General features: G+C 39.1%; 3 protein-coding genes across 4 annotated transcripts in view; 1 reads left to right on the forward strand and 2 right to left on the reverse strand.

Moving 5' to 3' along the window:
• On the reverse strand, nt 1-2174 carry LOC119547679 (mediator of RNA polymerase II transcription subunit 1). The gene has a single exon (XM_037854639.1). It carries the CDS (start codon nt 2134-2136, stop codon nt 1078-1080), a length of 1059 nt encoding a protein of 352 aa, XP_037710567.1. The 5' UTR covers nt 2137-2174; the 3' UTR covers nt 1-1077.
• A 17-nt stretch (nt 2175-2191) lies between these two features.
• On the reverse strand, nt 2192-2675 carry LOC119547681 (anaphase-promoting complex subunit 11). Its single transcript, XM_037854640.1, has one exon. It carries the CDS (start codon nt 2470-2472, stop codon nt 2215-2217), a length of 258 nt encoding a protein of 85 aa, XP_037710568.1. The 5' UTR covers nt 2473-2675; the 3' UTR covers nt 2192-2214.
• Nucleotides 2676-15628: 12953 nt separating this feature from the next.
• The window catches only part of LOC119546369, a 47065-nt gene continuing 37712 nt past the window's right edge, over nt 15629-24981 (forward strand). For both annotated transcript variants that reach the window (XM_037852598.1, XM_037852600.1), the window contains exon 1: nt 15629-15849. The gene's annotated coding sequence lies outside the window, so the exon portion shown is untranslated. The remainder of the gene's footprint in view (nt 15850-24981) is intronic.

The raw sequence follows: 24981 nt of genomic DNA on the forward strand, positions 1-24981 counted from the left end.
TTATATATGTAAATCTTGTTTTATTTCGCAATATCCCGTATTATGCTTGCTTATGGTAAATACTAATGTGTATTTACTACGTTCCATCAACTATCGCTTTTTAACTTGTTATGTGGAAAACATTGTTTGTGTATTTAATACATATAAATTATATGCAATGCGTTTCAAAGCTGTAAGACGGTTGCATTGTATTTCATATATTTATCAATCAATTACATATTAAAATTAGTTGAACCAACAAAGAAAGTCACATTCGTACGAACCTTGAATTCTGCCATACAGAATTTCGTATGCAGCCGACATTCAGTTCTGAAACGCAGTGTACAACTGCTCGGGGATTTTCTTCAATACTTGAGCTTTTCGTATATGTCTAGATTGTTTAGTTTTAACGATAGGATTATTGAACTAACAGTAAGATCAGCTAAGTTTTGCTTTGAGATGCAGATACATGTTCATGTAATATAATTTAGCGTTTGATTCGCCATTATGAAACTAAGACTTAACTGGGTTATAAAATCCATCCAGATACCCTTTTGTATATGCCAAGAGTTTAGTTTTGGTTAGTGCTAGATGAGTTGGAACAATATTATTTAGTTTTTGTTGGATAGTATTCATTCTAACAAAACATTTTAGAGTCAACGCAAATAATGGAGCTAGATCTATTAATTTGATGCGGAATTTGAAGCATTTTAAATTTATGTTTATACAATTTGAGTAACACGTATATGCATATTAGGATCCTATCCTTTACTACTTTGCGATTATTATTGAATACAAATTTCTTTTATTAATTAATAATCAACGTGAAAAGTGGTACGCTTACATTCAAAAACATTTTCATCGTTTGGCGAAAATCATTTTTAAGCCTCTCATATGTATTGTGTGAAAACGATGGAATATGGCAAGCATTTTAAGATGAGAGTTGATAGAATGAGAGTGTGTGATCTTTCTGAATATAAATTTGAATTGACTCTTGGGGAAATGTCGCTTAATTGACCCTTTCCGAAGTGTTGGCAGCGGCTGCTATTTGAATGTGCTTTTGTTCTTGAACTTGTCTTAGTCCAAGAACGGGTTTTGTCATACAGGCCGCGGATGATGTGCTTGTTGGGGATGTTGGTGTGAATGTGAATGCGGCTGGTTGACACTGCTGATGCTGTGGTTACTACTGCTGGTGCTGGCTCCGCCTCCACCCTTTTGCCTTGTGGGTGGCGGCGGAGGCGGGGCCTGTCTCATGCGCTGCTGCAGAATTCTAGGCAATTGCGGATGCGCCTTGTGCTGGGCTGGAGGTGCGGGTGGTGGAGCCGTCCTCTGATGGTAGTGGTTCGCCTGTTGCATTTGTTGCTGCTTGCCCATAGATGAGGCAGCCGACGAGGATCCCGAGGCCCCCGATGTGGAACTCGTCGAGGCGTGGGAGGTGGTGGAACCCGTTGCAGGTTTGGTGGATAGTCCTCCGCTGGCCGGAGAGACCATGGCCCTGGAGCTTACCACACTCACACTCCCACCTCCGGCAGCATCTGTAATTTTGGTCAAGGCCACAGGCGCATAGGAGCCATCGTCCTCTTCGTCTGAGCTCAAAGAATTCGCATCCGACGGCGTGCGAGACCTCGAGGGCGGCGACAGCGCATCTTGCTCCTGCAGGAACACCCGAAATCCCTGTATCGACTCGTTTAGTGCCCACAGCTGTGACAGCAGTGAAAGATCCAATTGCCTCAAGCCGTACATTTCCCTTCGCAGGATGGCCAGCTGGTTGTCAATAGTAGACGAGGTGGCTCCAGTGCTGCTCGAGCTGTTGGTGGGTGTGTGTCCCGGTCCAGCACTGTGTGTGCTGGATGCGCGACTGTGCACGGATTCTCGATCGCTGAGTGACTCCTGCGTGGAGGAGAGACTCCCGTGCCGCTGGCCGTGTCCATGTCCGTTATAGCTGCGATTCCTGGACGCCGCCGCCGACGAGGAGGTTGAGGGTCCCAGGTACAGTTCTCCTGCGGCGGCCGCCAATGCGGAAACACTGGACGCCGGCGAGGCCGTGCGGGTATGCGGGCCTGTTGTCACAGGAACCGCCGTGGCGGCACTCAGACTTTTTGGCAGTGGCGGCAGCCCCGTCAAATGCGGCTGGGCATCGGTGCTGTTCTCCATCATTCAATAAAGCTTACTGTCTCTACGGTTTTATCTTGCTGGTGATCTTCAAATAAATTGAACTGGAATTACAACACGATCCTAATGCACGTTGAATTTCCAGCTCTGGCGGCACATGGGGCACTGTTTATTCAACGGTTGCAGGTTCAACCACTTGACAATGCAGTGCATATGGAAGCAATGGGAGCAGACACCCCACACCAGTGGGCAGTCGTCACCGGGCAGCGCGCACTCCGGGCAGGTGCTCTCGAAGGACATGCGACAGATACCGCAGTTCTCGTCATTCGCTATCCAACGCCAAGTTGCAACTCCCGTCCATGACTTGATTCTCACTTTCATTTTGCGCACATTTGCCTTACACTGTAATTGCCTGGTTTCCTCCCGCTTTGCGTTTGCATTCAGCAGGGTTCCTTTGGCCAAATGAGTGGGTGTTTTTCGGTCGGTTCCGAATGTTTTTCGCAAAATATTGCTTTTTTTCTTAAGGCTGCTGAAAATAGGTCGATAGGTCCTAGAATCGATTGCAAGATAGCTCTTGTTGGAGACTATGCTATCGACAATTAAAAAACTTGGGGATGACCAACTTCAGCGACAGTTTTAAAGTGCAATGCGATGTTTATTTTTACCCATTAGTCTGTTCAGACAGACTGCGTCAGCGACCAAATTCCGCATCAGCGACTTTTTCTTCCCTAAGTACGTGCGACTTAAAAAGGACGGGTAAAATAAATTCTCTATTTCATTGATTGCTTGTTACGAATTTAAGAAAAGGAAAGGAGATGAATTTCTTCTGCAGCCAGCTGATTTAAGGAAGTTTGTTGAATTTTAATAATAAGGAAAGACTCCACACCACAGACCTTTAAAAGAACACGCACAGTGCTCGCCGGCTAGGAAAAGGGACCTAGTGGTGCTGACTCACTTTCATGTTAAGTAAATATAAAACGCATCCATACAAAATTGCCTTGGCGTTTTCACATCATCCGCTCACTTTAATAACAAATGCAAAATTCGATTCGAACAAAAACAAATGATCAGTGGAGGAGGAGAATTCCGGAAAAAAAGAGGTCTTTTGGGCCGTACTCTATGAAAATAGTTATGTCGACGCCTGAGGCTAGAACCGAAGACAAGAGCATTATCCGTTTTTCATAGGGAAATGACATCCCTTTCACCAAAGCATTTCAGGTCAATCGAAAATATTTGCAGGGACATTTATCCCACAAAATTGGCCAAATTGTTTCGTGAAGAAACGATATAATCAAAGATACGTACTCGAGGAAAGTGCTATAACTTCTTTAAAGGGTCCAGACTGATTTAATATTATGTAATTCCACAGGCGAAACTTTTTTAAAAGATTGTGGGCACCCAATAGTTTATATTCCATTTTTACTTTGCTGAATCCCTCTCCTTCTTGACTAATTTTCGACCATCAATGGTAAATTAATTTGCAGCGGAAATCATTCCACTGCCTATTTCGAAATGGTATTTAGTTTAGCGTTGTCATTAATTTTATTTTTGCAAAAACATTGTTTTGTTCTAGGCTTCGGTTTGTTTATGTCGATCAGCTGTTTCTAGAACAGCTGTTTTTTATATATATAGTAAAATATGGAATTTCTTTCTCCGCTGAAGTGGAGTTTAGCGACTCTTACCCGATTCTTTCTAGCGCATGTACTTCCTATAGCCTAGTACTCACATCGACGATTATCGCGAGCTAACCATAGGAGTGAGCGAGAGGCAAATACGCGGCTAACACTTTTCGTCGGGTCTATGTTTCAGCGCGGTACTCATATGAGCTAAGGAAATACCAGAAAAAATACCTGATTTTGCGAGTGAATTTCGATGAACGCCGTTAGCCGCGGCCCAAAGAATAAGAAATTTTATCTTTAGCTGTGTTCGTGCAAAGGCGTTATGGAAACTACAAATTAAAAATGGAAGGAAACCCCAAACTTGGCTGCAGGAGGTCAGTGCAGATGAAATAGGACGGCTAATCCAAGCTGTTGCCCTTTATTGTAGGATTTCACCGACAGGAAGCAATACCACAACAGGGGCAAATCCGCAGAATAGTTGAAGTGCTGGAGGAGATCCACTTGAGAATCCCAGTGCGAAGGAACATGCCGAGTAGGATTTCGCTATCTACATGGAAGTCCTCCCGGGCATGTCCTCTTGAATAAAGTAAGACCTGGCCAAAAGAATTTGGCTACGTTGTACTAATATAAGTATCTTTTCAGCAGAACCACCAGTAATACGATATCCGACGACCTCCTCATTAGGACTCCGGACACCACCACCACTACCTACTTGGCCAGCTTAAGCGGAGCTGGAGAACCCACTGGCTTCTACTAATTTACATAAATAAAAACATTCGTTGAACATTCCATTTATTTTTTAAAATTCTTTGTGTACCAGCAGACTCCTCCTTTTTACATTTCTCCAATTGATTTGTTATCCGTTTGGCAACAAACCCAGCTGCTTGACAGTAAGACCATGCTACATGCATTGCGGGTAAACTTTGAAAACTTCTGTCACACTACAAAGAATAAGATTTTTTGACTAGTCTTAAGCCTAGTACTCAGATCGGCTAAGAGTTATTCTTTGTAGTGTGACCAAAGTTTTCAAAGTTCACCCGCCATGCATGTAGCATGGTCTTACCATAGACCATAGAATAACAAGATGCGTAACTAGGAGTAAGACTATGTATATAGTTTTTTATAGTATAGTATAGTATAGTTTTTTTTTATTTTAATATTTTTTTAGCTGTACTTTTTTGATAATTTTTTTTAATATATCGATTTTTTATTTTTTTAGTTTGTTTTTAGTTTTTGTTTATTATTTTAAATAATGTTTTTATAGCCGACATTTTTTTTAGATGTACCAATTGGGACTTTAGCAATTAATCGCTCCTATAGATATATATTTTTTTTTGTAAATTACATATCAAAGGCTTTAAATATATATCCAATAACAATAAAAACAGGTACACAATAAGTAATTCACTTTGAATAAAAGCGTAATGTGTACTCGAGAAAACGATTTTTCATTATATTTTGATGAATATGGTGAGTGCAAAATGCAAATTTTTGATAAATAGATTAAAGCTTAACTGTTCAAAGATCACCAGATATTTATTTATTTATGACGAAGTATATTTAGCTTATTGCTACTTTTACATTTGTCTGGGGAGTCTAGCCACTAACAATGTTTGTACAGCAAAACTCTTATCAATGTATCTAACATTAGCATTTTATTTTTACTCATGATTTTCATTAATTAAAAAAAAAAACGATTGCATTAAAAAATAAGTTGTTCCCAGTCGGGGTTGAACTCCGACCTGCAATTCCCGCGGCTGAGCGACTAGATCCATGGCCTACAGGCCATTGACACCTCACGTTAGTCAAATGTGACATTGAGCCCTTATTGCAGCAGACCACACGAAATGATTCACCAACACAACCAAAGAGCTTTACACGGACAACGCACACTAGCAAAATCGAAAATCCACATCGAAAATCCACACCAAAAATTTTGCCGTACATTCCGTTGTATGGCTGTTACGCATCTTGTTATTCTATGGTCTTTGGTCTTACTGTCAAGCAGCTGGGCTGTTGTCGAACGGAAAACAAATCAACTGGAGCAATTTTAAAAAGAAGAGTCTGCTGGTGCACAAAGAAATTAAAATAAAAATAAATGAAATTTTCAACGAATATTTTTATTTATGTAAATTAGAAGTTTAAGGCTTCCTTCTCGTCCCTACATCTGTAGTCCAGCTCCTAGCTTGCCAATAATGGCTGGTGATGGCTTCTCCAGCTGTCCCTTAGCGGGCGACCTTATTTTCTCCTCCCTATAGAAGCCGGCGCGTCCTCCATCTCCGCTTTAGCTGTCAAGTAGCTGGTGGAGGTGGAGTCCTCAATGGGCAGAGCTCGTCGGATATCGAGCGATGTCCCATGTTCCTTCCCACTGGGATTATCTAGTGGATCTCCTCCAGCGCTTCAACTATTCTGCGGATTTGCCCCGTTGTGGTATTGCTTCCTGTCGGTCAAGTCCCACAATAATGGGCAACAGCTTGGATTAGGCGTCTTTTTTCATCTGCAATGACCTCCTTTAATCGTTTTGGGTGTTTTTCTTCCATTTTTTATTTTTAAATTCCCCACCGGCCTCTGCACGAACACCGCCAAAGATCAAATTTCTTATTCTTTGGGCCGCGGCTAACGGCGTTCATCGAAAATTCACTCGCGAAATCTGGTATTTTTTCTGGTATTTCCTTAGCTCATATGAGTACCGCGCTGAAAAACAGACCCGACGAAAAGCGTTAGCTACGTATTTGCCTCTCGCTCACTCCTATGGTTAGCTCGCGGTTTTCGCCGATGTGAGTACTAGGCTTTATAGAAGAAAAATTCGCTGCATCGGAACTTGGCCGCTAAAGCCTTGTAGTCACATCGACGAAAACCGCGAGCTAACCATAGGAGTGAGCGAGAGGCAAATACGCGGCTAACGCTTTTTGTCGGGTCTGTTTTTCAGCGCGGTACTCATATAAGCTAAGGAAATAGCAGAAGAAATACCAGATTTAGCGAGTGAGTTTCGATAAACGCCATGAACGCAGCCCAAGGAATAAGAAATTTAATATTTGTCGGTGTTCGTGCAAAAACGACGTAAAAACTCAAAATTTAAAATGGAAGAAAAGCCCAAGAAAACACTGCAGGAGGTTAGTGCATATGGAAAAGGACGCTTTGTTCAAGCTGTTGCATATTATAGTGGCACTTCACCGACGGGAAGCAACACCACAACATGGCAAATCCGCAGAACATTTGAAGTGGTGGAGGAGATCCACTAGAGAACTTCAGTGGGAAAGAACATGCCGAGTGGGACCTCACGAAGATGGAGGACGCTCTTACTGAAGGAGCCATTGCTATGATGCTGGGTGACTTCCTGCAGCATCAGACAGAAAAACCCCCCAATGTCCATTATGCCTATTGGGATTCCGAGTTGCACTACAGATGGCGCGGTAAAGATGGCGAAGCTTCCGTGGGACGGGAAGGAAGCTTTAAACTACTAATTTACATAAATAAATACATTCGTTGAACATTCATTAATTTTTATTTTTATTTCGTTGTGCACCAGCAGACTCCTCATTTTTAAATTGCTCCAATTGATTTGTTTTCCGTTTGGCACGAAGCACAGCTGATTGACAGTAAGACCATGCTACATGCATTGCGAATGAACTTTGAAAACTTCGGCCACACTACAAAGAATAAGATTTTTCGACAAGTGAAACTCCTAGCCGATCTGAGTACTAGGCTTAATTCAGAAAACCCTCTGTCTGACCAGACTATTACCAATAAGTATAGATTTAGAATCGAGCATTGTGAGTTCCACGGTTAAACTGCGGGTTACCCGCCATAAAGCCTAGTACTCACATTGGCGAAAACCGTGAGCTAACCATAGCTGCCAAATACCCGGCTAACACTTTTCGTCGGGTGTGTTTTTCAGCGCGGTACTCAGATGAGCTAAGGAAATACCAGAAAAATACCAGATTTGGCGAGTGAATTTCGAAAAACGCCGTTGGCCGCAGCTCAAAGAATAAGAAATTTAATCTTTGGAGGTGATCGTGCAGAAGCGGTGCAGAAACTTAAACTTAAAAATGGAAGGAAACCCCCAAAAACGCATGCAGGCGGTTAGTGCAGATGAAAAAGGACGCCTAATCTAAGCTGTTGCCCATTATTGTGGGACTTCACTGACAGGAAGCAATACCACAACGGGGCAAGTCCGCAGAATAGTTGAAGTGCTGGAGGAGATCCACTAGAGAATCCCAGTGGGAAGGAACATGCCAAGTGGGACTTTGCTCCCTACATGGACATCCTGCCGGGCGTGTCCTCGCAATGAAAGTAAGTTCTGGCCAACAAAATTTGGTTACGTTTTACTAAGAGAAGTATCTTTTTAGCAGAACCACCAGAAAGTTATCCGGTGAGCTCTCCATTGGGACACCACAGGACTCCACCTCCACCAGCTACTTCGCATCAAAAGCGGAGATGGAGGACGCCTTGGCTTCTATAGAGAGAAGGGAAAAAGGGCACCCCATAAGGGAATCCTGTTGGAGCCATTACCAGGATGCTGGGCAACTTCCTGCAGCATCACATGATCAACACCGCTCCCAATCCGGCTCCCACTTCCTCAAGGTCCAGTATGTTCAGTAGGTCCATCCGGGGGACGAGAAGGAAGCTTTAAATTACTAATTTACATAAATAAAAACATTCGTTGATTATTCCATTTATTATACCCGTTACTCGTAGAGTAAAAGGGTATACTAGATTCGTCGGAAAGTATGTAACAGGCAGAAGGAAGCGTTTCCGACCCCATAAAGTATATATATTCTTGATCAGGATCACTAGCCGAGTCGATCTAGCCATGTCCGTCTGTCCATAGGCTATTAAGATTTGGCGTGCAGATTCCTGAGCTTCTTACGCAGCGCAAGTTTGTTTCAGTAGACTGCCACGCCCACTCTAACGCCCACAAACCCCCCAAAACTGTGGCTCCTACAGTTTGTGTGGCGCCCACAATTTTCATGCTAGATAAAAATTTTTAACTGAAATAACGCCCATAACGCTTAAGTCTGTCTACCGCCGGTAGGTGGCGCATTTCAATCTCGCTTTGCTGCTTGCATATCTCAATTTCCCTTTGGTCCCTTTAGCTGAGTAACGGGTATCTGATAGTCGAGGTACTAGACTTTAGCGTTCTTCCTTGTTTATTCTTTGGGCCGCGGCTAACGGCGTTCATAGAAAATTCACTCGCGAAATCAGGTATTTTTTCTGGTATTTCCTTAGCTCATCTGAGTACCGCGCTGAAAAACAGGCCCGACGAAAAGCTTTAGCTGCCTGTTTGCCTCTCGCTCACTCCTATGGTTGGCTCGCAGTTTTCGTCGATGTGAGTACTAGGCTTTAAAGTCTAAATGAAAAGTATAAGCAACATATAAGTGTTGGATAGAGCATTTCAGTTGTCGTAGTTAAAAATAAAGGTAAGAAAACAAAATAAAATTAAAATTATAAAACGGAAATAAAATGTATTAAGAAAATTTATATAAAAAGCATTTCTAATGTAGCAGACAAAAATTTGTATACCCTTGCAGAGGGTATTATGATTTCAGTCAAAAGTTTGCAACGCAGTGAAGGAGACGTTTCCGACCCCATAAAGTATATATATTCTTGATCAGCATCACTATACGAGTAGATCTAGCCATGTCCGTCTGTCCGTCCGTTTCTACGCAAACTAGGCTCTCAGTTTTAAAGCTATCGGGCTGAAACCTTCCCAAAAGTCTTATTTCTTTTGCAGGTGGTTTTAAGTTGGAACCAGCCGGATTGTAAAACTATATCTTATAGCTCTCATTTGAGTAATCGGAAAAAAAAATTTTAAAAAATTATATCTTTGGTGTTTTTTAACATATGAACTCCTACGCTTGGAAATAACATTTTTTAATCAGTTCTGAATCTCGAATTTAATTTTATCAAAATCGGACGACTATATCATATAGCTGCCATAGGAACGATCGGAAAATTGGCGGGAAAATAATATGAAACAAATTATAGCTTATAGTATCTTATACTATTGGGAATATCATTTTTTGTATTTTTTAATTTAGTAATTATAACTGCAAGGGTATACAAACTTCGGCTTGCCGAAGTTAATTTCCTCTCTTTTTTTTTAACAAATCTAGTATAGCAGAGGCGGCCAAAAATACTTCCAGTTGCAATATTGAGCTGAACATTTTTGTACTGCTTTATAGACCCAAAACGATAAATAAAAAATCAAAAACAGCAAAAAAAATACGTTTAAGCCCAAAAATATTAAAAAATAAATAATTAAGACCTAATTCAATTGCATTTTTTAGGGTAAGGAAATCTCAGAATATATTTTATTTTAATGTCATTATCTATCCATACAAAATAAAATAAAAAGTGTTTGTTCAAATATATAGTTGCTCTTTGTATTTAAATTAAATATAACAATGCAAAAAGAATATATTTTTCTGTATATATATTCTAAATATTTTTATTCTAAAGCCTAGTACTCAAATCGGCTAAGAGTTTCACTAGTCGCAAAATTTTATTCTTTGTATTGACCGAAATTTTCGAAGTTCACCCGCAATGCATGTAGCATGGTCTTACTGTCAAGCAGCTGGATTTGTTGCCAAACGGAAAACAAATCAATTGGAGAAATTTAAAAAGGAGGAGTCTGGATGGAATGTTTAACAAATGTTTTTATTTATGTAAATTAGTAGTTTAAAGCTTCCTTCTCGTCCCATGGATGCTTCGCCATCTTTCCCGCGCCACCGCAGAGCAGCTCCGGTCCCAATAGGCATATCGGACCTTGAGGAAGTGGGAGCCAGATTGGGAACGAAGTTGATCAGCTGATGCTGCAGGAAGTAAGTCGCCCAGCATCCGGGCAGTGGCTGGCTATGGCTTCTCCAACTGTTCCTTAGCGGGCGCCCTATTTTCATCCTTCCTATAGAACCCAGCGGGTCCTCAAGCTCCGCTAAAGCTGGCCAAGTAGCTGGTTTTGGTGGTGTCCGGAGTCCTAATGAGGAGGTCGTCGGATATCGTATTACTGGTGGTTTTGCTGAAAAGATACTTATATTAGTACAACGTAACCAAATTCTTTTGGCCGGGTCTTACTTTATTTACGAGGACACGCCCGGGAGGATGTCCATGTAGAGAGCTAAAACCCACTCGGCATGTTCCTTCGCATTGGGATTCTCTAGTGGATCTCCTACAGCACTTCAACTATTCTGCGGATTTGCCCCTGTTGTGGTATTGCTTCCTGTCGGTGAAATCCCACAATAAAAGGCAACAGCTTGGATTAGGCTTCCTATTTCATCTGCACTGACCTCCTGTGGCCGATTTTGGGGTTTTCCTTCCATTTTTAATTTTTAGTTTTGCACGAACACCGCCAAAGATCAAATTTCTTATTCTTTGGGCCGCGGCTAACGGCGTTTATCGAAATTCACTCCCAAATCTGGAATTTTTTCTGGTATTTCCTTAGCTCATATGAGTACCGCGCTGAAAAACAGACCCGACGAAGAGTGTTAGCCGCGTATTTGCCCCTCGCTCACTTCGAAAGAATCGTTGTACTCTTGTTGGGTAAATTACGTTGCCCGGTTATGAAAGGATCTGAAGTTAATAACAACCGATTTATAAAGTCTTTATTAGTGGCAAAGCGTGAGGTTTTACGTGTATGATTGAGTCGGTACATCCTAACGTCCTTGTTCCTAGACTCCGCAGCTTCTTTTGATAGCTTCCAATTGAAACTAATGCATATTGAATAACATCTGAACATGTATTAATATTTTATGCACTGAGGAAGGCAAATAATACCAGAAATATTTTGATGTCAGTTCTTTTGCAGTATCCAGCGCAAATTTTCGAAATTTTTCTATATTAATTTTATATCCGGTAGACAAGGATTGTAATGTTGCACAATTTCCAATCAAATGTTGTTCTATGCCAGTTATTTCTGCAGATAAATGAGAATTATTGAAAAATTTTCTTGCAGTGTTGCCATCATTTGAGTTTCCACTACCACCTGATTTTGGTTTATCGACAATAAGACCCAATTTTTCACGAAATTCGGACTGAATATTTTGTTTCCTTCTCTGAAATAGTTTTTTATTTACTTTATCTCTTATTTGCCATTGTCTAATTTCCAGTTTATATGAAACGTGAAGAAAATATTCAAAGAAACGATTATAGGCATGTAATAGAGCCAATCCAAATTCGTAACGATCTGTTTCGACTTCTTTTTGTTGTCATTTCTTAATGACGTTCATTTCCGTAGGTTTGGCTTGATATATGTAGCACTTTGAAGATGGTGTTTCACTTAAGGCATTGCAGACTTTGCCATCCACCATAGTGAGTTGAAGAATATGATCGATATGGAATATCCGGTTGGTGGCGGTTTTAAATTCCGTGGGAGTCAATTGTTTAATTTTATTTTTAAAATATAGTTATTCATTATACCCGTTACTCGTAGAGTAAAAGGGTATACTAGATTCGTCGGAAAGTATGTAACAGGCAGAAGGAAGCGTTTCCGACCCCATAATGTATATATATTCGGGTGAACTTCCGTTTAGCTCCAACGCCCGATTTCGTTCAAAATTTCAGTATCCTCGTTATTTGGGGTCCTGATTACGGGAAAAAGAGTCAAAGTTGGCGCAAATAACGGGATCATGGAAAATAACGGTAAAAACAGTTTTTCGTAAATATTTTCGATTATATTAACCTAATCAAAAAGTTTGCCAAGGAGAAGTGAAAGCTATTAAAGAAATGAGTAATTTATGTTTTATACATTTTTTCTGTAAAACTAATAGTTTTCGTTTAAAACGCTGAATAAGATTATATTTTCACAAGGTGTTAAAGAAAAAATCGGCGCGATTTTTGTTAAGAAAAATTTTTGCTTGCGACAATTTGAATTTGATTTTGTTTTCTTATCTTATTTTTAACTACGACAACTGAAATGGTCCTTCCAACATTTCTATTTTGCTTTTTCTTTTCATTTAGACTTTATTATTTTAATTTCGTGTTCCTAAAAATTTTAATGCCGGTCTCGTGTCTTGGTCGTTCCATCACTAAAACATCGAGTGACATCGATATCAATATCGACACGCCGATATAACAAGCTTTCGTGCGATATATCGGTCAAAAGGACGCAAGTGTGCTCCAACGGTTTTTTTCTTTCAAACCTTGTGAAAATGTAATCTTATTGAGCGTGTTTAACGAAAACTATTAGTTTTACAGAAAAAATGTATAAAACAAAAATTACTCATTTCTTTAATAGCTTTCACTTCTCCTTGGCAAACTTTTTGATTAGGTTAATAAATTCGAAAATATTTACGAAAAACTGTTTTTACCGTTATTTTCCATGATCCCGTTATTTGCGCCAACTTTGACTATTTTTCCCGTAATCAGGACTGCAAATAACGTGGATACGTGGATAGTTTGAACGAAATCTGGCGTTGGAGCTAAACGGAAGGTCACCCGCTGTTTTAAATTCCGTGGAGTCCATTGTTTCATTTTATTATACCCGTTACTCGTAGAGTAAAAGGGTATACTAGATTCGTCGGAAAGTATGTAACACGCAGAAGGAAGCATTTCCGACCCCATAAAGTATATATATTCTTGATCAGGATCACTAGCCGAGTCGATCTAGCAATGTCCGTCTGTCCGTCTGTCCGTATGAACGCTGAGATCTCGGAAACTATAAGAGCTACAATACTGGGATTAGGCATGCAGATTCCAGAGATTCCTGCGCAGCGCAAGTTTGTTTCAGAAGAGTGCCACGCCCACTCTAACGCCCACAAACCGCCCAAAACTGTGGCTCCTGCAGTTTTGATGCTAGAACAAAAATTTTAAATGAAATGTGTTCTTCTCATCAATACCTACCGATTGACCTAAAAAAAGTTTTCCACGTCCACTTTAACGCCCACAAACTTCAAAAAATCGTAAATATGAACGCGGATATCTCGGAAAATATCAAAGATAGAGAAACGGGATTTCAGATTTAGATTCCCTAGGCTTGAGCGCAGCGCATGTTTGTTACGCGAATATGCCACGCCCACTCTTACGCCCACAAACCGCCCAAATCTGTGGCGCCCACAATTTTCATGCTAGATAAAAAATTTTAACTGAAATGTATTGGTCTTGTCAATACCTATCGATTGATCTAAAAAAAAGTTTGCCACGCCCACTCTAACGCCCACAAACCGCCCAAGCCTGTGGCGCCCACAATTTTCGTGCTGGATAAAAAATTTTAACTGAAATGTATTGGTCTCGTCAATACCTATCGATTGATGTTGAAGAAAAACTTTGCCACGCCCACTCTAACGCCCACAACGCTTTAATCTGTCTACCGCCGGTAGGTGGCGCATTTGCTGCTTGCATATCTCCATTTTCCTTTGGTCCCTTTAGCTGAGTAACGGGTATCTGATAGTCGAGGTACTCGACTATAGCGTTCTTCCTTGTTTTTAAAATATAGTTATTCATTATACCCGTTACTCGTAGAGTAAAAGCGTATACTAGATTAGTCGGAAAGTATGTAACAGGCAGAAGGAAGCGTTTCCGACCCCATAATGTATATATATTCTTGATCAGGATCACTAGCCGAGTCGATGTAGCCATGTCCGTCTGTCCGTATGAGCGCTGAGATTTCGGAAACTATAAGAGCTACAATACTTGGATTAGCCATGCAGATTCCTGAGATTCCTGCGCAACGCAAGTTTGTTTCAGCAGAGTGTTACGCCCACTCTGACGCCCAAAAACCACCCAAAACTGTGGCTCCTACAGTTTTGATGCTAGAATAAAAATTTGAACTGAAATGTATTGTTCTTATCAATACCTATCGATTGACCCACAAAAAGTTTGCCATGCCTACTCTAACGCCCATAACGCTTAAGTCTGTCTACCGCCGGTAGGTGGCGCATTTCAATCTTGCTTTGCTGCTTGCATATCTCCGTTTCCCTTTGGCCCTTTAGCTGAGTAACGGGTATCTGATAGTCGAGGTACTCGACTATAGCGTTCTTCCTTGTTTTCATTAGTTTCCACCTGGTTTAAATTTATTCGCACATTTTCTTTGTTCACTTAAACGACTTTTAATAGTACGTGGCCACACTTAACGGCTTGGCTTATTCTATTTGCCAGAGAGCGAGACAGCAAAATGTGGAGGCCATGACGTCACAATGAACAGAGCGGAATAGAAAAATATTGGGCGACTTGGTTAGAGGGGCTTAATATCCAAAAAAATGTATGCAGTTATTTGCGGGTATGCCTTAAGATTATGAACAGCACATTTTAAAACCACTTTGAAAAAATTAATAACAGTGAAATGGCAAAAGAAAAAAATTGGAAAAAGACAAATGAAATTTTGAGGCAGTTTGGGTTCGCCTATTGTATCAATTTATATCAAGCCCGCTTCTTCGAACTATTTTCGAGTTTCCGTTTTTATAGCGTTAGAGTAGTCATAGAGTAAAAGTTTATACTAGATTCGTCGGAAAGAATGTAACAGGTAGAGGAAAGCGTTTACGATTTCATAAAGTGTAAATATATATGTATTTTTGATCAGGATCACTAGCCGAGTCGATCTAGCCATGTCCGTCTGTCCGTGTGATCGCTTTGATCTCGCAAATTATAGGAGCGTGAGATTTCAGAGTTCGGTTCCTGAGCTCCTTACGCAGCGCAAAATTTGTTAAGCGAATATTTTTTTCGATTTAGGAAACCTTGTTATACGACTTTCTATATCATATATTAAGTCTTGTCCCTAATTTTTGACAATGATAGGTCGGACCCCGGTTTAGATCTTTGATCAGCAAAATGAACGTCTCGTGTCTAAAACGAATTCCGAAAGCTCATGCTCATGCCTCACCGGATTCGATGGGGCTCTCCGTTAGCCCTGTGGGGCTTTGTTGTTGGGGCTGGTGGAGTTGTTGTCGTCCCCGGTTAATTCACATTCAATTCAGTCAGCCGACGATTGTTGAACCCGACCGACGTGCGCGTACCGTAGCTGGCTTGATCCGCGGCTTTACTTGTTTAGCGTCATCGCGAAAAAATTAGGGTTTCGTTTTATTTCTGTGGCGTAGTTTTTTTCGGTTCTGTAAAACTTTAATCAAGATCAGCATAAATCAAGGTGCATACAAAATAAGTTGTAAAATAAACGCCAGGAGTCGCTGGAAAAGCCAAAAAATAAACGTCTGTGAGTGTGAAAAAATAAAAACACAAATTGTAAACTACAACTACCTGCACTTAACGGACTTGAATACACACATACAGACAAGAATAAAAAAGGCTAATAAGAGCTAAAAACACGTTGTTGACCTTGGAGGCAGAGCCTCGTGACTTTCCAAGAAGATGTAAAGCCCACTCTTTAGACACCAAACTCGCTTATATTATTTAGTATTCGTATTCATGTTGAAGTTTATTGCACTTTTTTCTTTCATAAACTGTGTTTCTCTGGGTAAAGCACATTTTCGCGCCTTAATTGGAAATTCTGTATTTCTACGAAATACTAACAAACCCATAAGCATCCATCAAAAACTTTGTGTGTTTGGATAAAAATGCAAAGTAAAATGTTGGTTCGATATAAGCAATTTATTTAACTTTGATTTGTCTTGCCTTGTCATGTGCCTCGTCCATAAAATGCATAAAAGTGTGGACAATTTTACACTTTATCGCCTTCGGTACTAATCCAAATAAGCAATTTACAATCATAGCAACTTTTGATGCTGTACATGATGTTGTATCTCACTATACCTATGCAATCTCGGTAGTCGCATGGCTGATTCTCTACCTCATGTTCTCTTGGAAACTTTATAAGAAACAGGGGAGAACGCTATAGTCGAGTCTCTCCACTACCTCTTACTCAGCTAAACGAAGAGCAAGGGAGATGATGATACATATACAATTAGTGGTTTGTGGGCGTTATAGTGGGCATGGCAACCTTTTTATAGGTCAGTTAATAGGTATTTACTAGTCAAATACATTTCAGTTAAAATGTTGTATTTTAGCATAAAAACTGTTTGTTTGTTGGCGGTAAAGTGGGCATAGAGTGGCACATTCGGATAACAAATTTGCGCTGAATCAGAGTTAGGGAATCTGCATATGAAATCTCAACCCTCTAGGTTTTATAGTTTGTAAGACAAAGGACTCGGCTAGAGATCCTGATCGACAATATATGTATGTACTTTATAATTTTAAATGGTTTTCCCCGAAAAAATTTCCAGGTTTTTAATAACATTTTATGATAAGTTGTATATTAGCTTCCCACAATATAATACAATAGATTAATACTTGTACTCTACTTAGTATTATAAGTTCAGCGCCACCCAAAAAGCGGAAACACAATAGTTTGTGGTTATCAACATAATTTTGATTAATTATATATATCACACCGATTTGTTAACATTCTCAAAACTCTTCCATTCGTCATATCTTATCTGTTATCGTAAACAACAAAAAAAGTACCCATATCATGTTGAAGCCATCAGCTTTAACATTAAATCTGACGTTGCATTTGCTATGAGACTGTGTGATGGTGGACAACTGTCTTGAACTAGCATTATTAAGAAGTCCCCGAGTCAGCCGATCAACCCACTAGAACGCAGCTTTTAGCCCTCGCGCTTTATAGTCATGCGCAAGTAATTACTGATAAAAATTGAAGCAAATAGAGGACAAACAAAATACTTGGCTAGTGGATTTGGCCAAGATAAGTGTGCGTCTTATACACTAATAATGTTCACCGCACATATACGCACATACATTCTAAGGAAGCAACTCGGAAGAGGGACGTATTCTGAGTAAATGATTCAAATAAGAATTACTTTTGAGAACGTGACTCACTCACCTGCGAAAAAAATAAATAACCGCGGAATCGAATATATGACAATGAATAATAAAGCCGTTTATTGAGAATCGCCTACATAAATGGCGTTCATTCATAAAAAATTAAAACGTTCTAGACGTATTTGCAAAGCAAATTTAATGTGATGGGAGTCCGAAATTCTAGAAAACAGATCCATATCCGTGATAATAGTTTTCCGCTTATGCTGGAATCACATTTAGTTCCGAGGTTTTTACCCTACTCAATTAGGGGTAAACCATTTAACAGGTGCCATTATAGCTGTAAAACATAACAAGAAAGGAAGGATATATTTCCGTTTACTACCGTATCCAATCGTCGTCGACGAAAATCATCAGATTTTTTTAAAATGCTATGCTATATTCCCAAGAGTAGAAGTTTACATGTCCATATACACCACAGTTAAAGTATGCAAACATTTTTATACCCTTGCAGAGTGTATATTGATTTCAGTCAGAAGTTTGCAACGCAGTGAAGGAGACGTTTCCGACCCCATAAAGTATATATATTCTTGATCAGCATGACTAGACGAGTCGATCTAGCCATGTCCGTCTGTCCGTCTGTCCGTCCGTTTCTACGCAAACTAGTCTCTCAGTTTTAAAGCTATCGGACTGAAACTTTCCCAAAAGTCTTATATCTGTTGCAGGTAGTATATAAGTCGGAACTAGCCTGATCGGACAACTATATCTTATAGCTCCCATAGGAATAATCGGACAAAAAAATGAAAAAAAATTATATCTTTGGTGTTTTTTAGCATATAAACTCCTAAGCTTGGAAATAACAATTTTTAAATAATTTTGAATTTTGAATTAAATTTTATCGAAATCGGACGACTATATCATATAGCTGCCATAGGAACAATCGGAAAATTTGTGGAAAAATAATATGAAAAAATTATAGCTTCGGTGTTTTTCAACATATAACCTCCAACGCTTGGAAATAACATTTTTTAATTAGTTCTGAATTTCGAATATAATTTTATCAAAATCGGACGACTATGTCATATAGCTGCCATAGGAACGATCGAAAAATTGGTAGGAAAATAATATGAAACAAATTATAGCTTCGGTGTTTTGTAACATATAACCTCCTACGCTTGGAAATAACATTTCTTAATTAGTTCTGAATTTCGAATTTAATTTTATCAAAATCGGACGACTATATCATATAGCTGCCATAGGAACGATCGGAAAATTGGTACGAAAATAATATGAAACAAATTATAGCTTCGGTGTTTTTTGACATATTATTTTATACTATTGGGAATATCATTTTTTGTGTTTTTAAATTTAATAATTATAGCTGCAAGGGTATATAAGCTTCGGCTTGCCGAAGCTAACTTCCTTTCTTGTTTTAAAATATTTTGTTATTCCTTTAGGAGCTGTAGTATAAAGCTTACCGATCCAGCTCGTTCAGACTTATATACTACCTGCAATAGACTTTTGGGAAGGTTTTATCCCGATAGCTTTAAATCTGGGGACTAGTTTGCGTAGAAACGGACAGACGGACATGGCTAGATCGGCTCGTCAAGTGATGTTGATCAAGAATATATGGCGACACCTTCACTACGATGCAGACTTCTGACTGAAATCATTATACCCTCTGCAAGGGTATAAAAATGTACACTGGTTTCAGTGCTCCCTAGTGATTTGACTACGGTAAACAGACAAGGTTATACGCCGTTCTCAATAAAAACTTTTTAGTGATATACATTTTTGGCGTGTTTGTTTAACAGATCCAAATCATGCACAAAAATTAGTACAAACATTTTCTACCGCCTTTTTTTACTTTATCTTACATTTTTATAAAACTTGTTTTTAAATCATTAAGCGTGTATATTACTACAGAAAGTCAAGCCGACAAATACGACTCGAAAATATTTGTGAACGTCATTACGCTCGAGATACTAATTTATAAGATCAACACAGAACGGTGCTCGAGCTTTAAAAACTGAAATTTGAAATATAACATTCGGGAAGGAGTCCGCAATTGTGAAAACGATAAAAAGGGGGTTCGGTTTCCAAGAGAAACTCGGCGGCAATGAGGTCCAACTCGACCGGAAACAACTCCGTCTCAGATGTCTGATGCTTGTCAAAGCCTAAAAACTGAAACGAGGCCAGTGCGCGCTACTTTTCGTCTGGGGTTTTTAGTTTACCATGAGCCGAGGGGGCATTATATTACAAATACATACAATATATTTATGTGTCCAAGCAGCAAGTCTGGCTGCGGTTAATGACACCGGCTTTCGATCTTTTTGTACGGTTATGGAAGCGAATTCCAGCTGCCGAGGTGTGTGAATAAATTTTTTTTACAAGTTTTTGTAATTTACGCTGCGCGTTTAATCAAAAAGTCAACAAAAAAACCACCTGGGGCAATCTAACTTAAGGATCATTCATTTATTGAGATATAAATAAGCTAAATGATAAAAAAATTATTTCTTTTAATCTACATTTTAGGTGTTCCAAAAGCTTACGGAACTTAATATCAATTTTTTTTTTAATTTCGAAAAAGAGTAAAAATTGAGAAAATACAAAAATTGTAAAATTTTTTTTAAAACGACTATTAACAAGAGAGAAGGCTAGAGTCCAGTGTAAATTGGTATTTATCATTAAAATTCATTTCAATCTACGTAATTTTCTACGTGATAGTGTACGCGAAAGCAAACACAGCAAGAGAGAACAACAAGAGAACTATCAGATACCCGGTACTCAGCTAAGGGGAGTGTGAGGGAGATGCAGATACGCAAGCAGCAAAGCGACTGTTCCCAAGATTCCACACTTTATTTACCTAGAACATTTTCGATTTTATTGTTTAAAAATTAGTAATAAATATACTTTGTTATGATGTAAGTTTTGTTTGATAGTTGATGAATTTAAACAATAAAATCGAAAGTAACATGAAAATAAATAAATAATAAATAATTGTTCTGTTTTTTATTTATTTTGGACGGGGGAAACTACTCTATTCCTTTTAAATTGTTTATAAATTTATTGGGGCAGTATATTAAAGAGTTTTTTCTGATAAATAAAACAAATCCTTGCGCTTTTCGTTATTAAGGGTACGTAATACACTTAACAAGAAAGTATAAGGAAAATATATCAGTTTCTTTTAGTAAAATCAGAAGAAAACAATCGCTACCAGGGAGTTTTTTCTATTACTTATTCATCAGTTTAGTATTAACAATTTTAGCATCGACATTACTCAAAGCAATGTTAAACTCAATTAAATGAAGCAGGAATTCAATTTCAATTTATACTTCGCAAGCTAATGATAAAATTGGATTAAATAGTAATATAATAGATCAACTCGATAAAGTACTCGTGTTTCCTCGAAATGCAAAAACAATTACTTTTTTACCCTGTAAAGCCTAGTACTCACATCGACGAAAACCGCGAGCTAACCATAGGAGTGAGCGAGAGGCAAACATGCGGCTAAAGGTTTTCGTCGGGTCTGTTTTTCAGCGCGGTACTCAGATGAGCTAAGGAAATACCAGAAAAAATACCAGATTTCGCGAGTGAATTTTCGATGAACGCCGTTAGCCGCGGCCCAAAGAATAAGAAATTTAATCTTTGGCGGTGTTCGTGCAGAAGCGGTGGGGAATTTACAAATTAAAAATGGAAGAAAAACACCCAAAACGGCTAAAGGTCAGTGCAGATGAAAAAGGATGCCTAATCCAAGCTGTTGCCCATTATTGTGGGACTTGACCGACAGGAAGCAGTACCACAACCGGTCAAATCCGCAGAATAGTTGAAGCGCTGGAGGAGATCCACTAGAGAATCCCAGTGGGAAGGAACATGGGACATCGCTCGATCTCCGACGAGCTCCATTAAGGACTCCTCCTTCACCAGCTACTTGGCAGCTGGTGATGGAGCGGAGATAGAGGATGCGCCGGCTTCTATAGGGAGGAGGAAATAAGGTCGCCCGCTAAGGGACAGCTGGAGGAGCTATCACCAGCCATTATTGGCCAGCTCGGAGCTGGACTACAGATGGCGCGGGAAAGATGGCGAAGCATCCGTGGGACGAGAAGGAAGCCTTTAACTTCTAATTTACATAAATAAAAACATTCGTTTAACATTCCATTTATTTTTATTTTAATTTCTTTATGCACCAGCAGACTCTTCTTTTTAAAATTGCTCCAATTGATTTGTTTTCCGTTTGACAACAAGCCCAGCTGCTTGACAGTAAGACCATGCCACATGCATGGCGGGTGAACTTTGAAAACTTCGGTCACACTACAAAGAATACGATTTTTCGACTAGTGAAACTCTTAGCCGATCTGAGTACTAGGCTTAAAACGTTTCGGTGAATTTCCAGTGCTAGATTCTAGATAATGTTCATTTCGTCGTTTATTATGTTGTATACATATGTGTATTTCTATACTGCTACAAAACCAGTTGTATTGTCGTTAAATTTTTGTGAAGGTCCAGCCATATAAAAAGTTAATAAAGTAAAATGCATTAGATTAATACTATCTTAAAAATTGTCCATAATTCAAATCAGTTTACAGACAAACTCCTTAAACCAAGACTGTTATACCATTTGTTGTTTTTTAATATTATGTAACATCCGTTACTCATTTACGTTTTTCGTTTATTTATTTTTGAAAGAATTTACCGCAAAGCATGCATCGCTTGAGTGATTCGTATAATGATATATTGTAATCCGATTGTTATTGCTCACGGTTTTTGCGCTATATTTGTTTATTTCTTTCTGCGGAAGTTAGTTGCGCATGTTTACCTGTGACATGAGATTTTGTTTATTAAATCGGCGAACCAATCCGATTTCAGCATAGTTCAAAGGTCATATCAAAAGATTGGGCATGTCGGTTTAACGAAATATTATTCGCAATAACTTGGGCATTCCATTAAAAGGATAGTGAGACAGCAACTCTATGTTTACCCTAATTTTGTGTTCTGTAAGTGTAATTTATCTGGATATGTCAGGATACGTTTCAGTTATAATGTAGGTTTTGTTTATTGAGACTTTTAATACAGAACCCTTATGAAAAAATAATTATAAATAGTGAAATTAACATATTTAATAATATTTGGAATAGATAACTTGAAGTAATCTTCTTATCATATTATATTTTGGTTTATGTCGCATAAGGTAAGAAAAAAAGGAAGAACGCTATAGCCAAGTGCCTCGCCCAACAGATACCCGTTACTTAGCTAAGGGGAGCAAAGGAAATACGGAGATATACATATATATATAAACCATAACGATATTTATTCTAGTATACAAATTGTGGGCGCCACAGTTTTGGGCGGTTTTTGGGCCGTTAGAGTGGTCGTGGCACATTCGCGTAACAAATTTGCACTGCGTAGGAAGCCTAGAATTCGAAAACCGAAAACTCAACTCTAGCTTTTATAGTTTCCGAGATCAAAGCGTTCACACGGACGGACGAACATAGCTAGAGCGACTCGGCTAGTGATCCTGATCAAGAATATGTATATTTTCCCCGAATGTAACATACCCTTTTACTTTACGAGTAAGGCCTAGTACTCAGATCGGCTTGTAATGTGACCTAAGTTTTCAAAGCTCACACTAGGTGCATCTAACAAGGTATTTCTGTCAAGCAGCTGGTTTTATTTGTTGGCGATTTTAAAAAGACGAATCTGCTGATGCACGAAGAAACACTAATAAATGGCATGTTCCAAGGATGTTTTTATTTATTTTAATAAGTAGTTCAAGGCTTTCTTCTCTTGTCACGGATGCTTCGCCATTTTCTCCGTTCCATTTGCATTCCAGCTCCTATTCGCAATATGCTAACATTGGCCTTGAGTGAGTGGGAGCCGGATTGGAAACGGGGTTGTTCCGGTGATGGCAATGGCTGGTAATGGCATCTCAGACTGTCACCATTCATCGCAATTCACTTGCGAAATCAGGTATTTTTCTGGTATTTTCTTTGGTAATCTGAGTACAGACCCGACGAAAAGCGTTAAGCCTAGTACTCAGATCGGCTAGGAGTTTCACTAGTAAAAAAATCGTATTATTCGTAGAGTGACCGAAGTTTTCAAAGTTTACCCACACTGCATGTTGCACGGTCTTGGTGTCGCAGCTGGGCTTGTTGCCAAACGGAAAACAAATCAATTGGAGCAATTTAAAAAAGAAGTGTCTGCTGGTGCACAAAGACAATTAAAATAAAACAAGGAAGAACGCTATAGTCGAGTACCTCTACTATCAGATACCCCTTACTCAGCTAAAGGGACCAAAGGGAAATAGAGATTTGCAAGCAGCAAAGCGTGATTGAAATGCGCCACCTAGGTATTAACGAGACCAATACATTTCAGTTGAAATTTTTTATCTAGCATGAAAATTGTGGGCGCCACAGGTTTAGGCGGTTTGTGGGCGTTAGAGTGGGCGTGGCATATTCGCGTAACAAACTTGCGCTGCGTACAAGGCTACGGAATCTAAATCTGAGATCCCAATTCTCTTTCTTTAATAGTTTCTGAGATATTCACGTTCATATTTACGATTTTGTGAAGTTTGTGGGCGATAAAGTGGGCGTGGCAAACTTTTTTTGGGTCAATCGATAGGTATTGATGAGAACAATACATTTCAGTTAAAATTTTTATTCTAGCATCAAAACTGCAGGAGCCACAGTTTTGGGCGGTTTGTGGGCGTGGCACTCTGCTGAAACAAACTTGCGCTGCGTAAGAAGCTCAGGAATCTGCACGCCAAGTCTCAATAGCCTAGCTGTTATAGTTTCCGAGATCTCAGCGTTCATGCGGACGGACGGACAGACGGACAGGCGGACATGGCTAGATCGACTCGGCTAGTGATCCTGATCAAGAATATATATACTTTATGGGGTCGGAAACGCTTCGTTCTGCCTGTTACATACTTTCCGACGAATATACACTCAGAGAAAAAACCAAGCACATTGGGCTTCTTTCAAGCCCAAATGGTCACAAAACTTCGACAGGTACGAAATGGGCTTGTTTTTTCATTTCAAGAACGTTTTGTTCTTAAACCGGCATTCTTAATTTGAGAACATTTTTGGTCGAAATTAAGAATGTGTTCTACTTGATTTAAGTAAGAAATCTTCTTTATTTAAGTATAAATGCAACTTTATTTTAGTATGAATTGTACTTTAATTAAGTGTAAGAATTCTTAAATCAAGTATGAATTGTACTAAAATGAAATATAATTAATTCCGTAATATAGCCATATTTATTCTTAAAACAGGTCTAAAATGTTCTTAAATGAACCATGGTCAATGCTTATATCGAGATGATATGCAGCTTGCATCAAAAATATATAGTTCTCATTTTAAGCTGGACTTAGTCTTCAAAAAAGAATTATTTATACTACACTCAAGAACAGTATGTACTCATTTTAAGTATTAAAAAGCGTTATCTTTAACATAACTTGGTCTTATAATGAGAACAAATCATGCTCCATTAAAGAGTTTAAAATTCCATATTCCAGCCGAAAAAGTTCTTTACATAAGAACTTATAATTCTT

This window comes from Drosophila subpulchrella, chromosome 2L, assembly GCF_014743375.2.
Source record: "Drosophila subpulchrella strain 33 F10 #4 breed RU33 chromosome 2L, RU_Dsub_v1.1 Primary Assembly, whole genome shotgun sequence".
Lineage (NCBI taxonomy): Eukaryota > Metazoa > Arthropoda > Insecta > Diptera > Drosophilidae > Drosophila > Drosophila subpulchrella.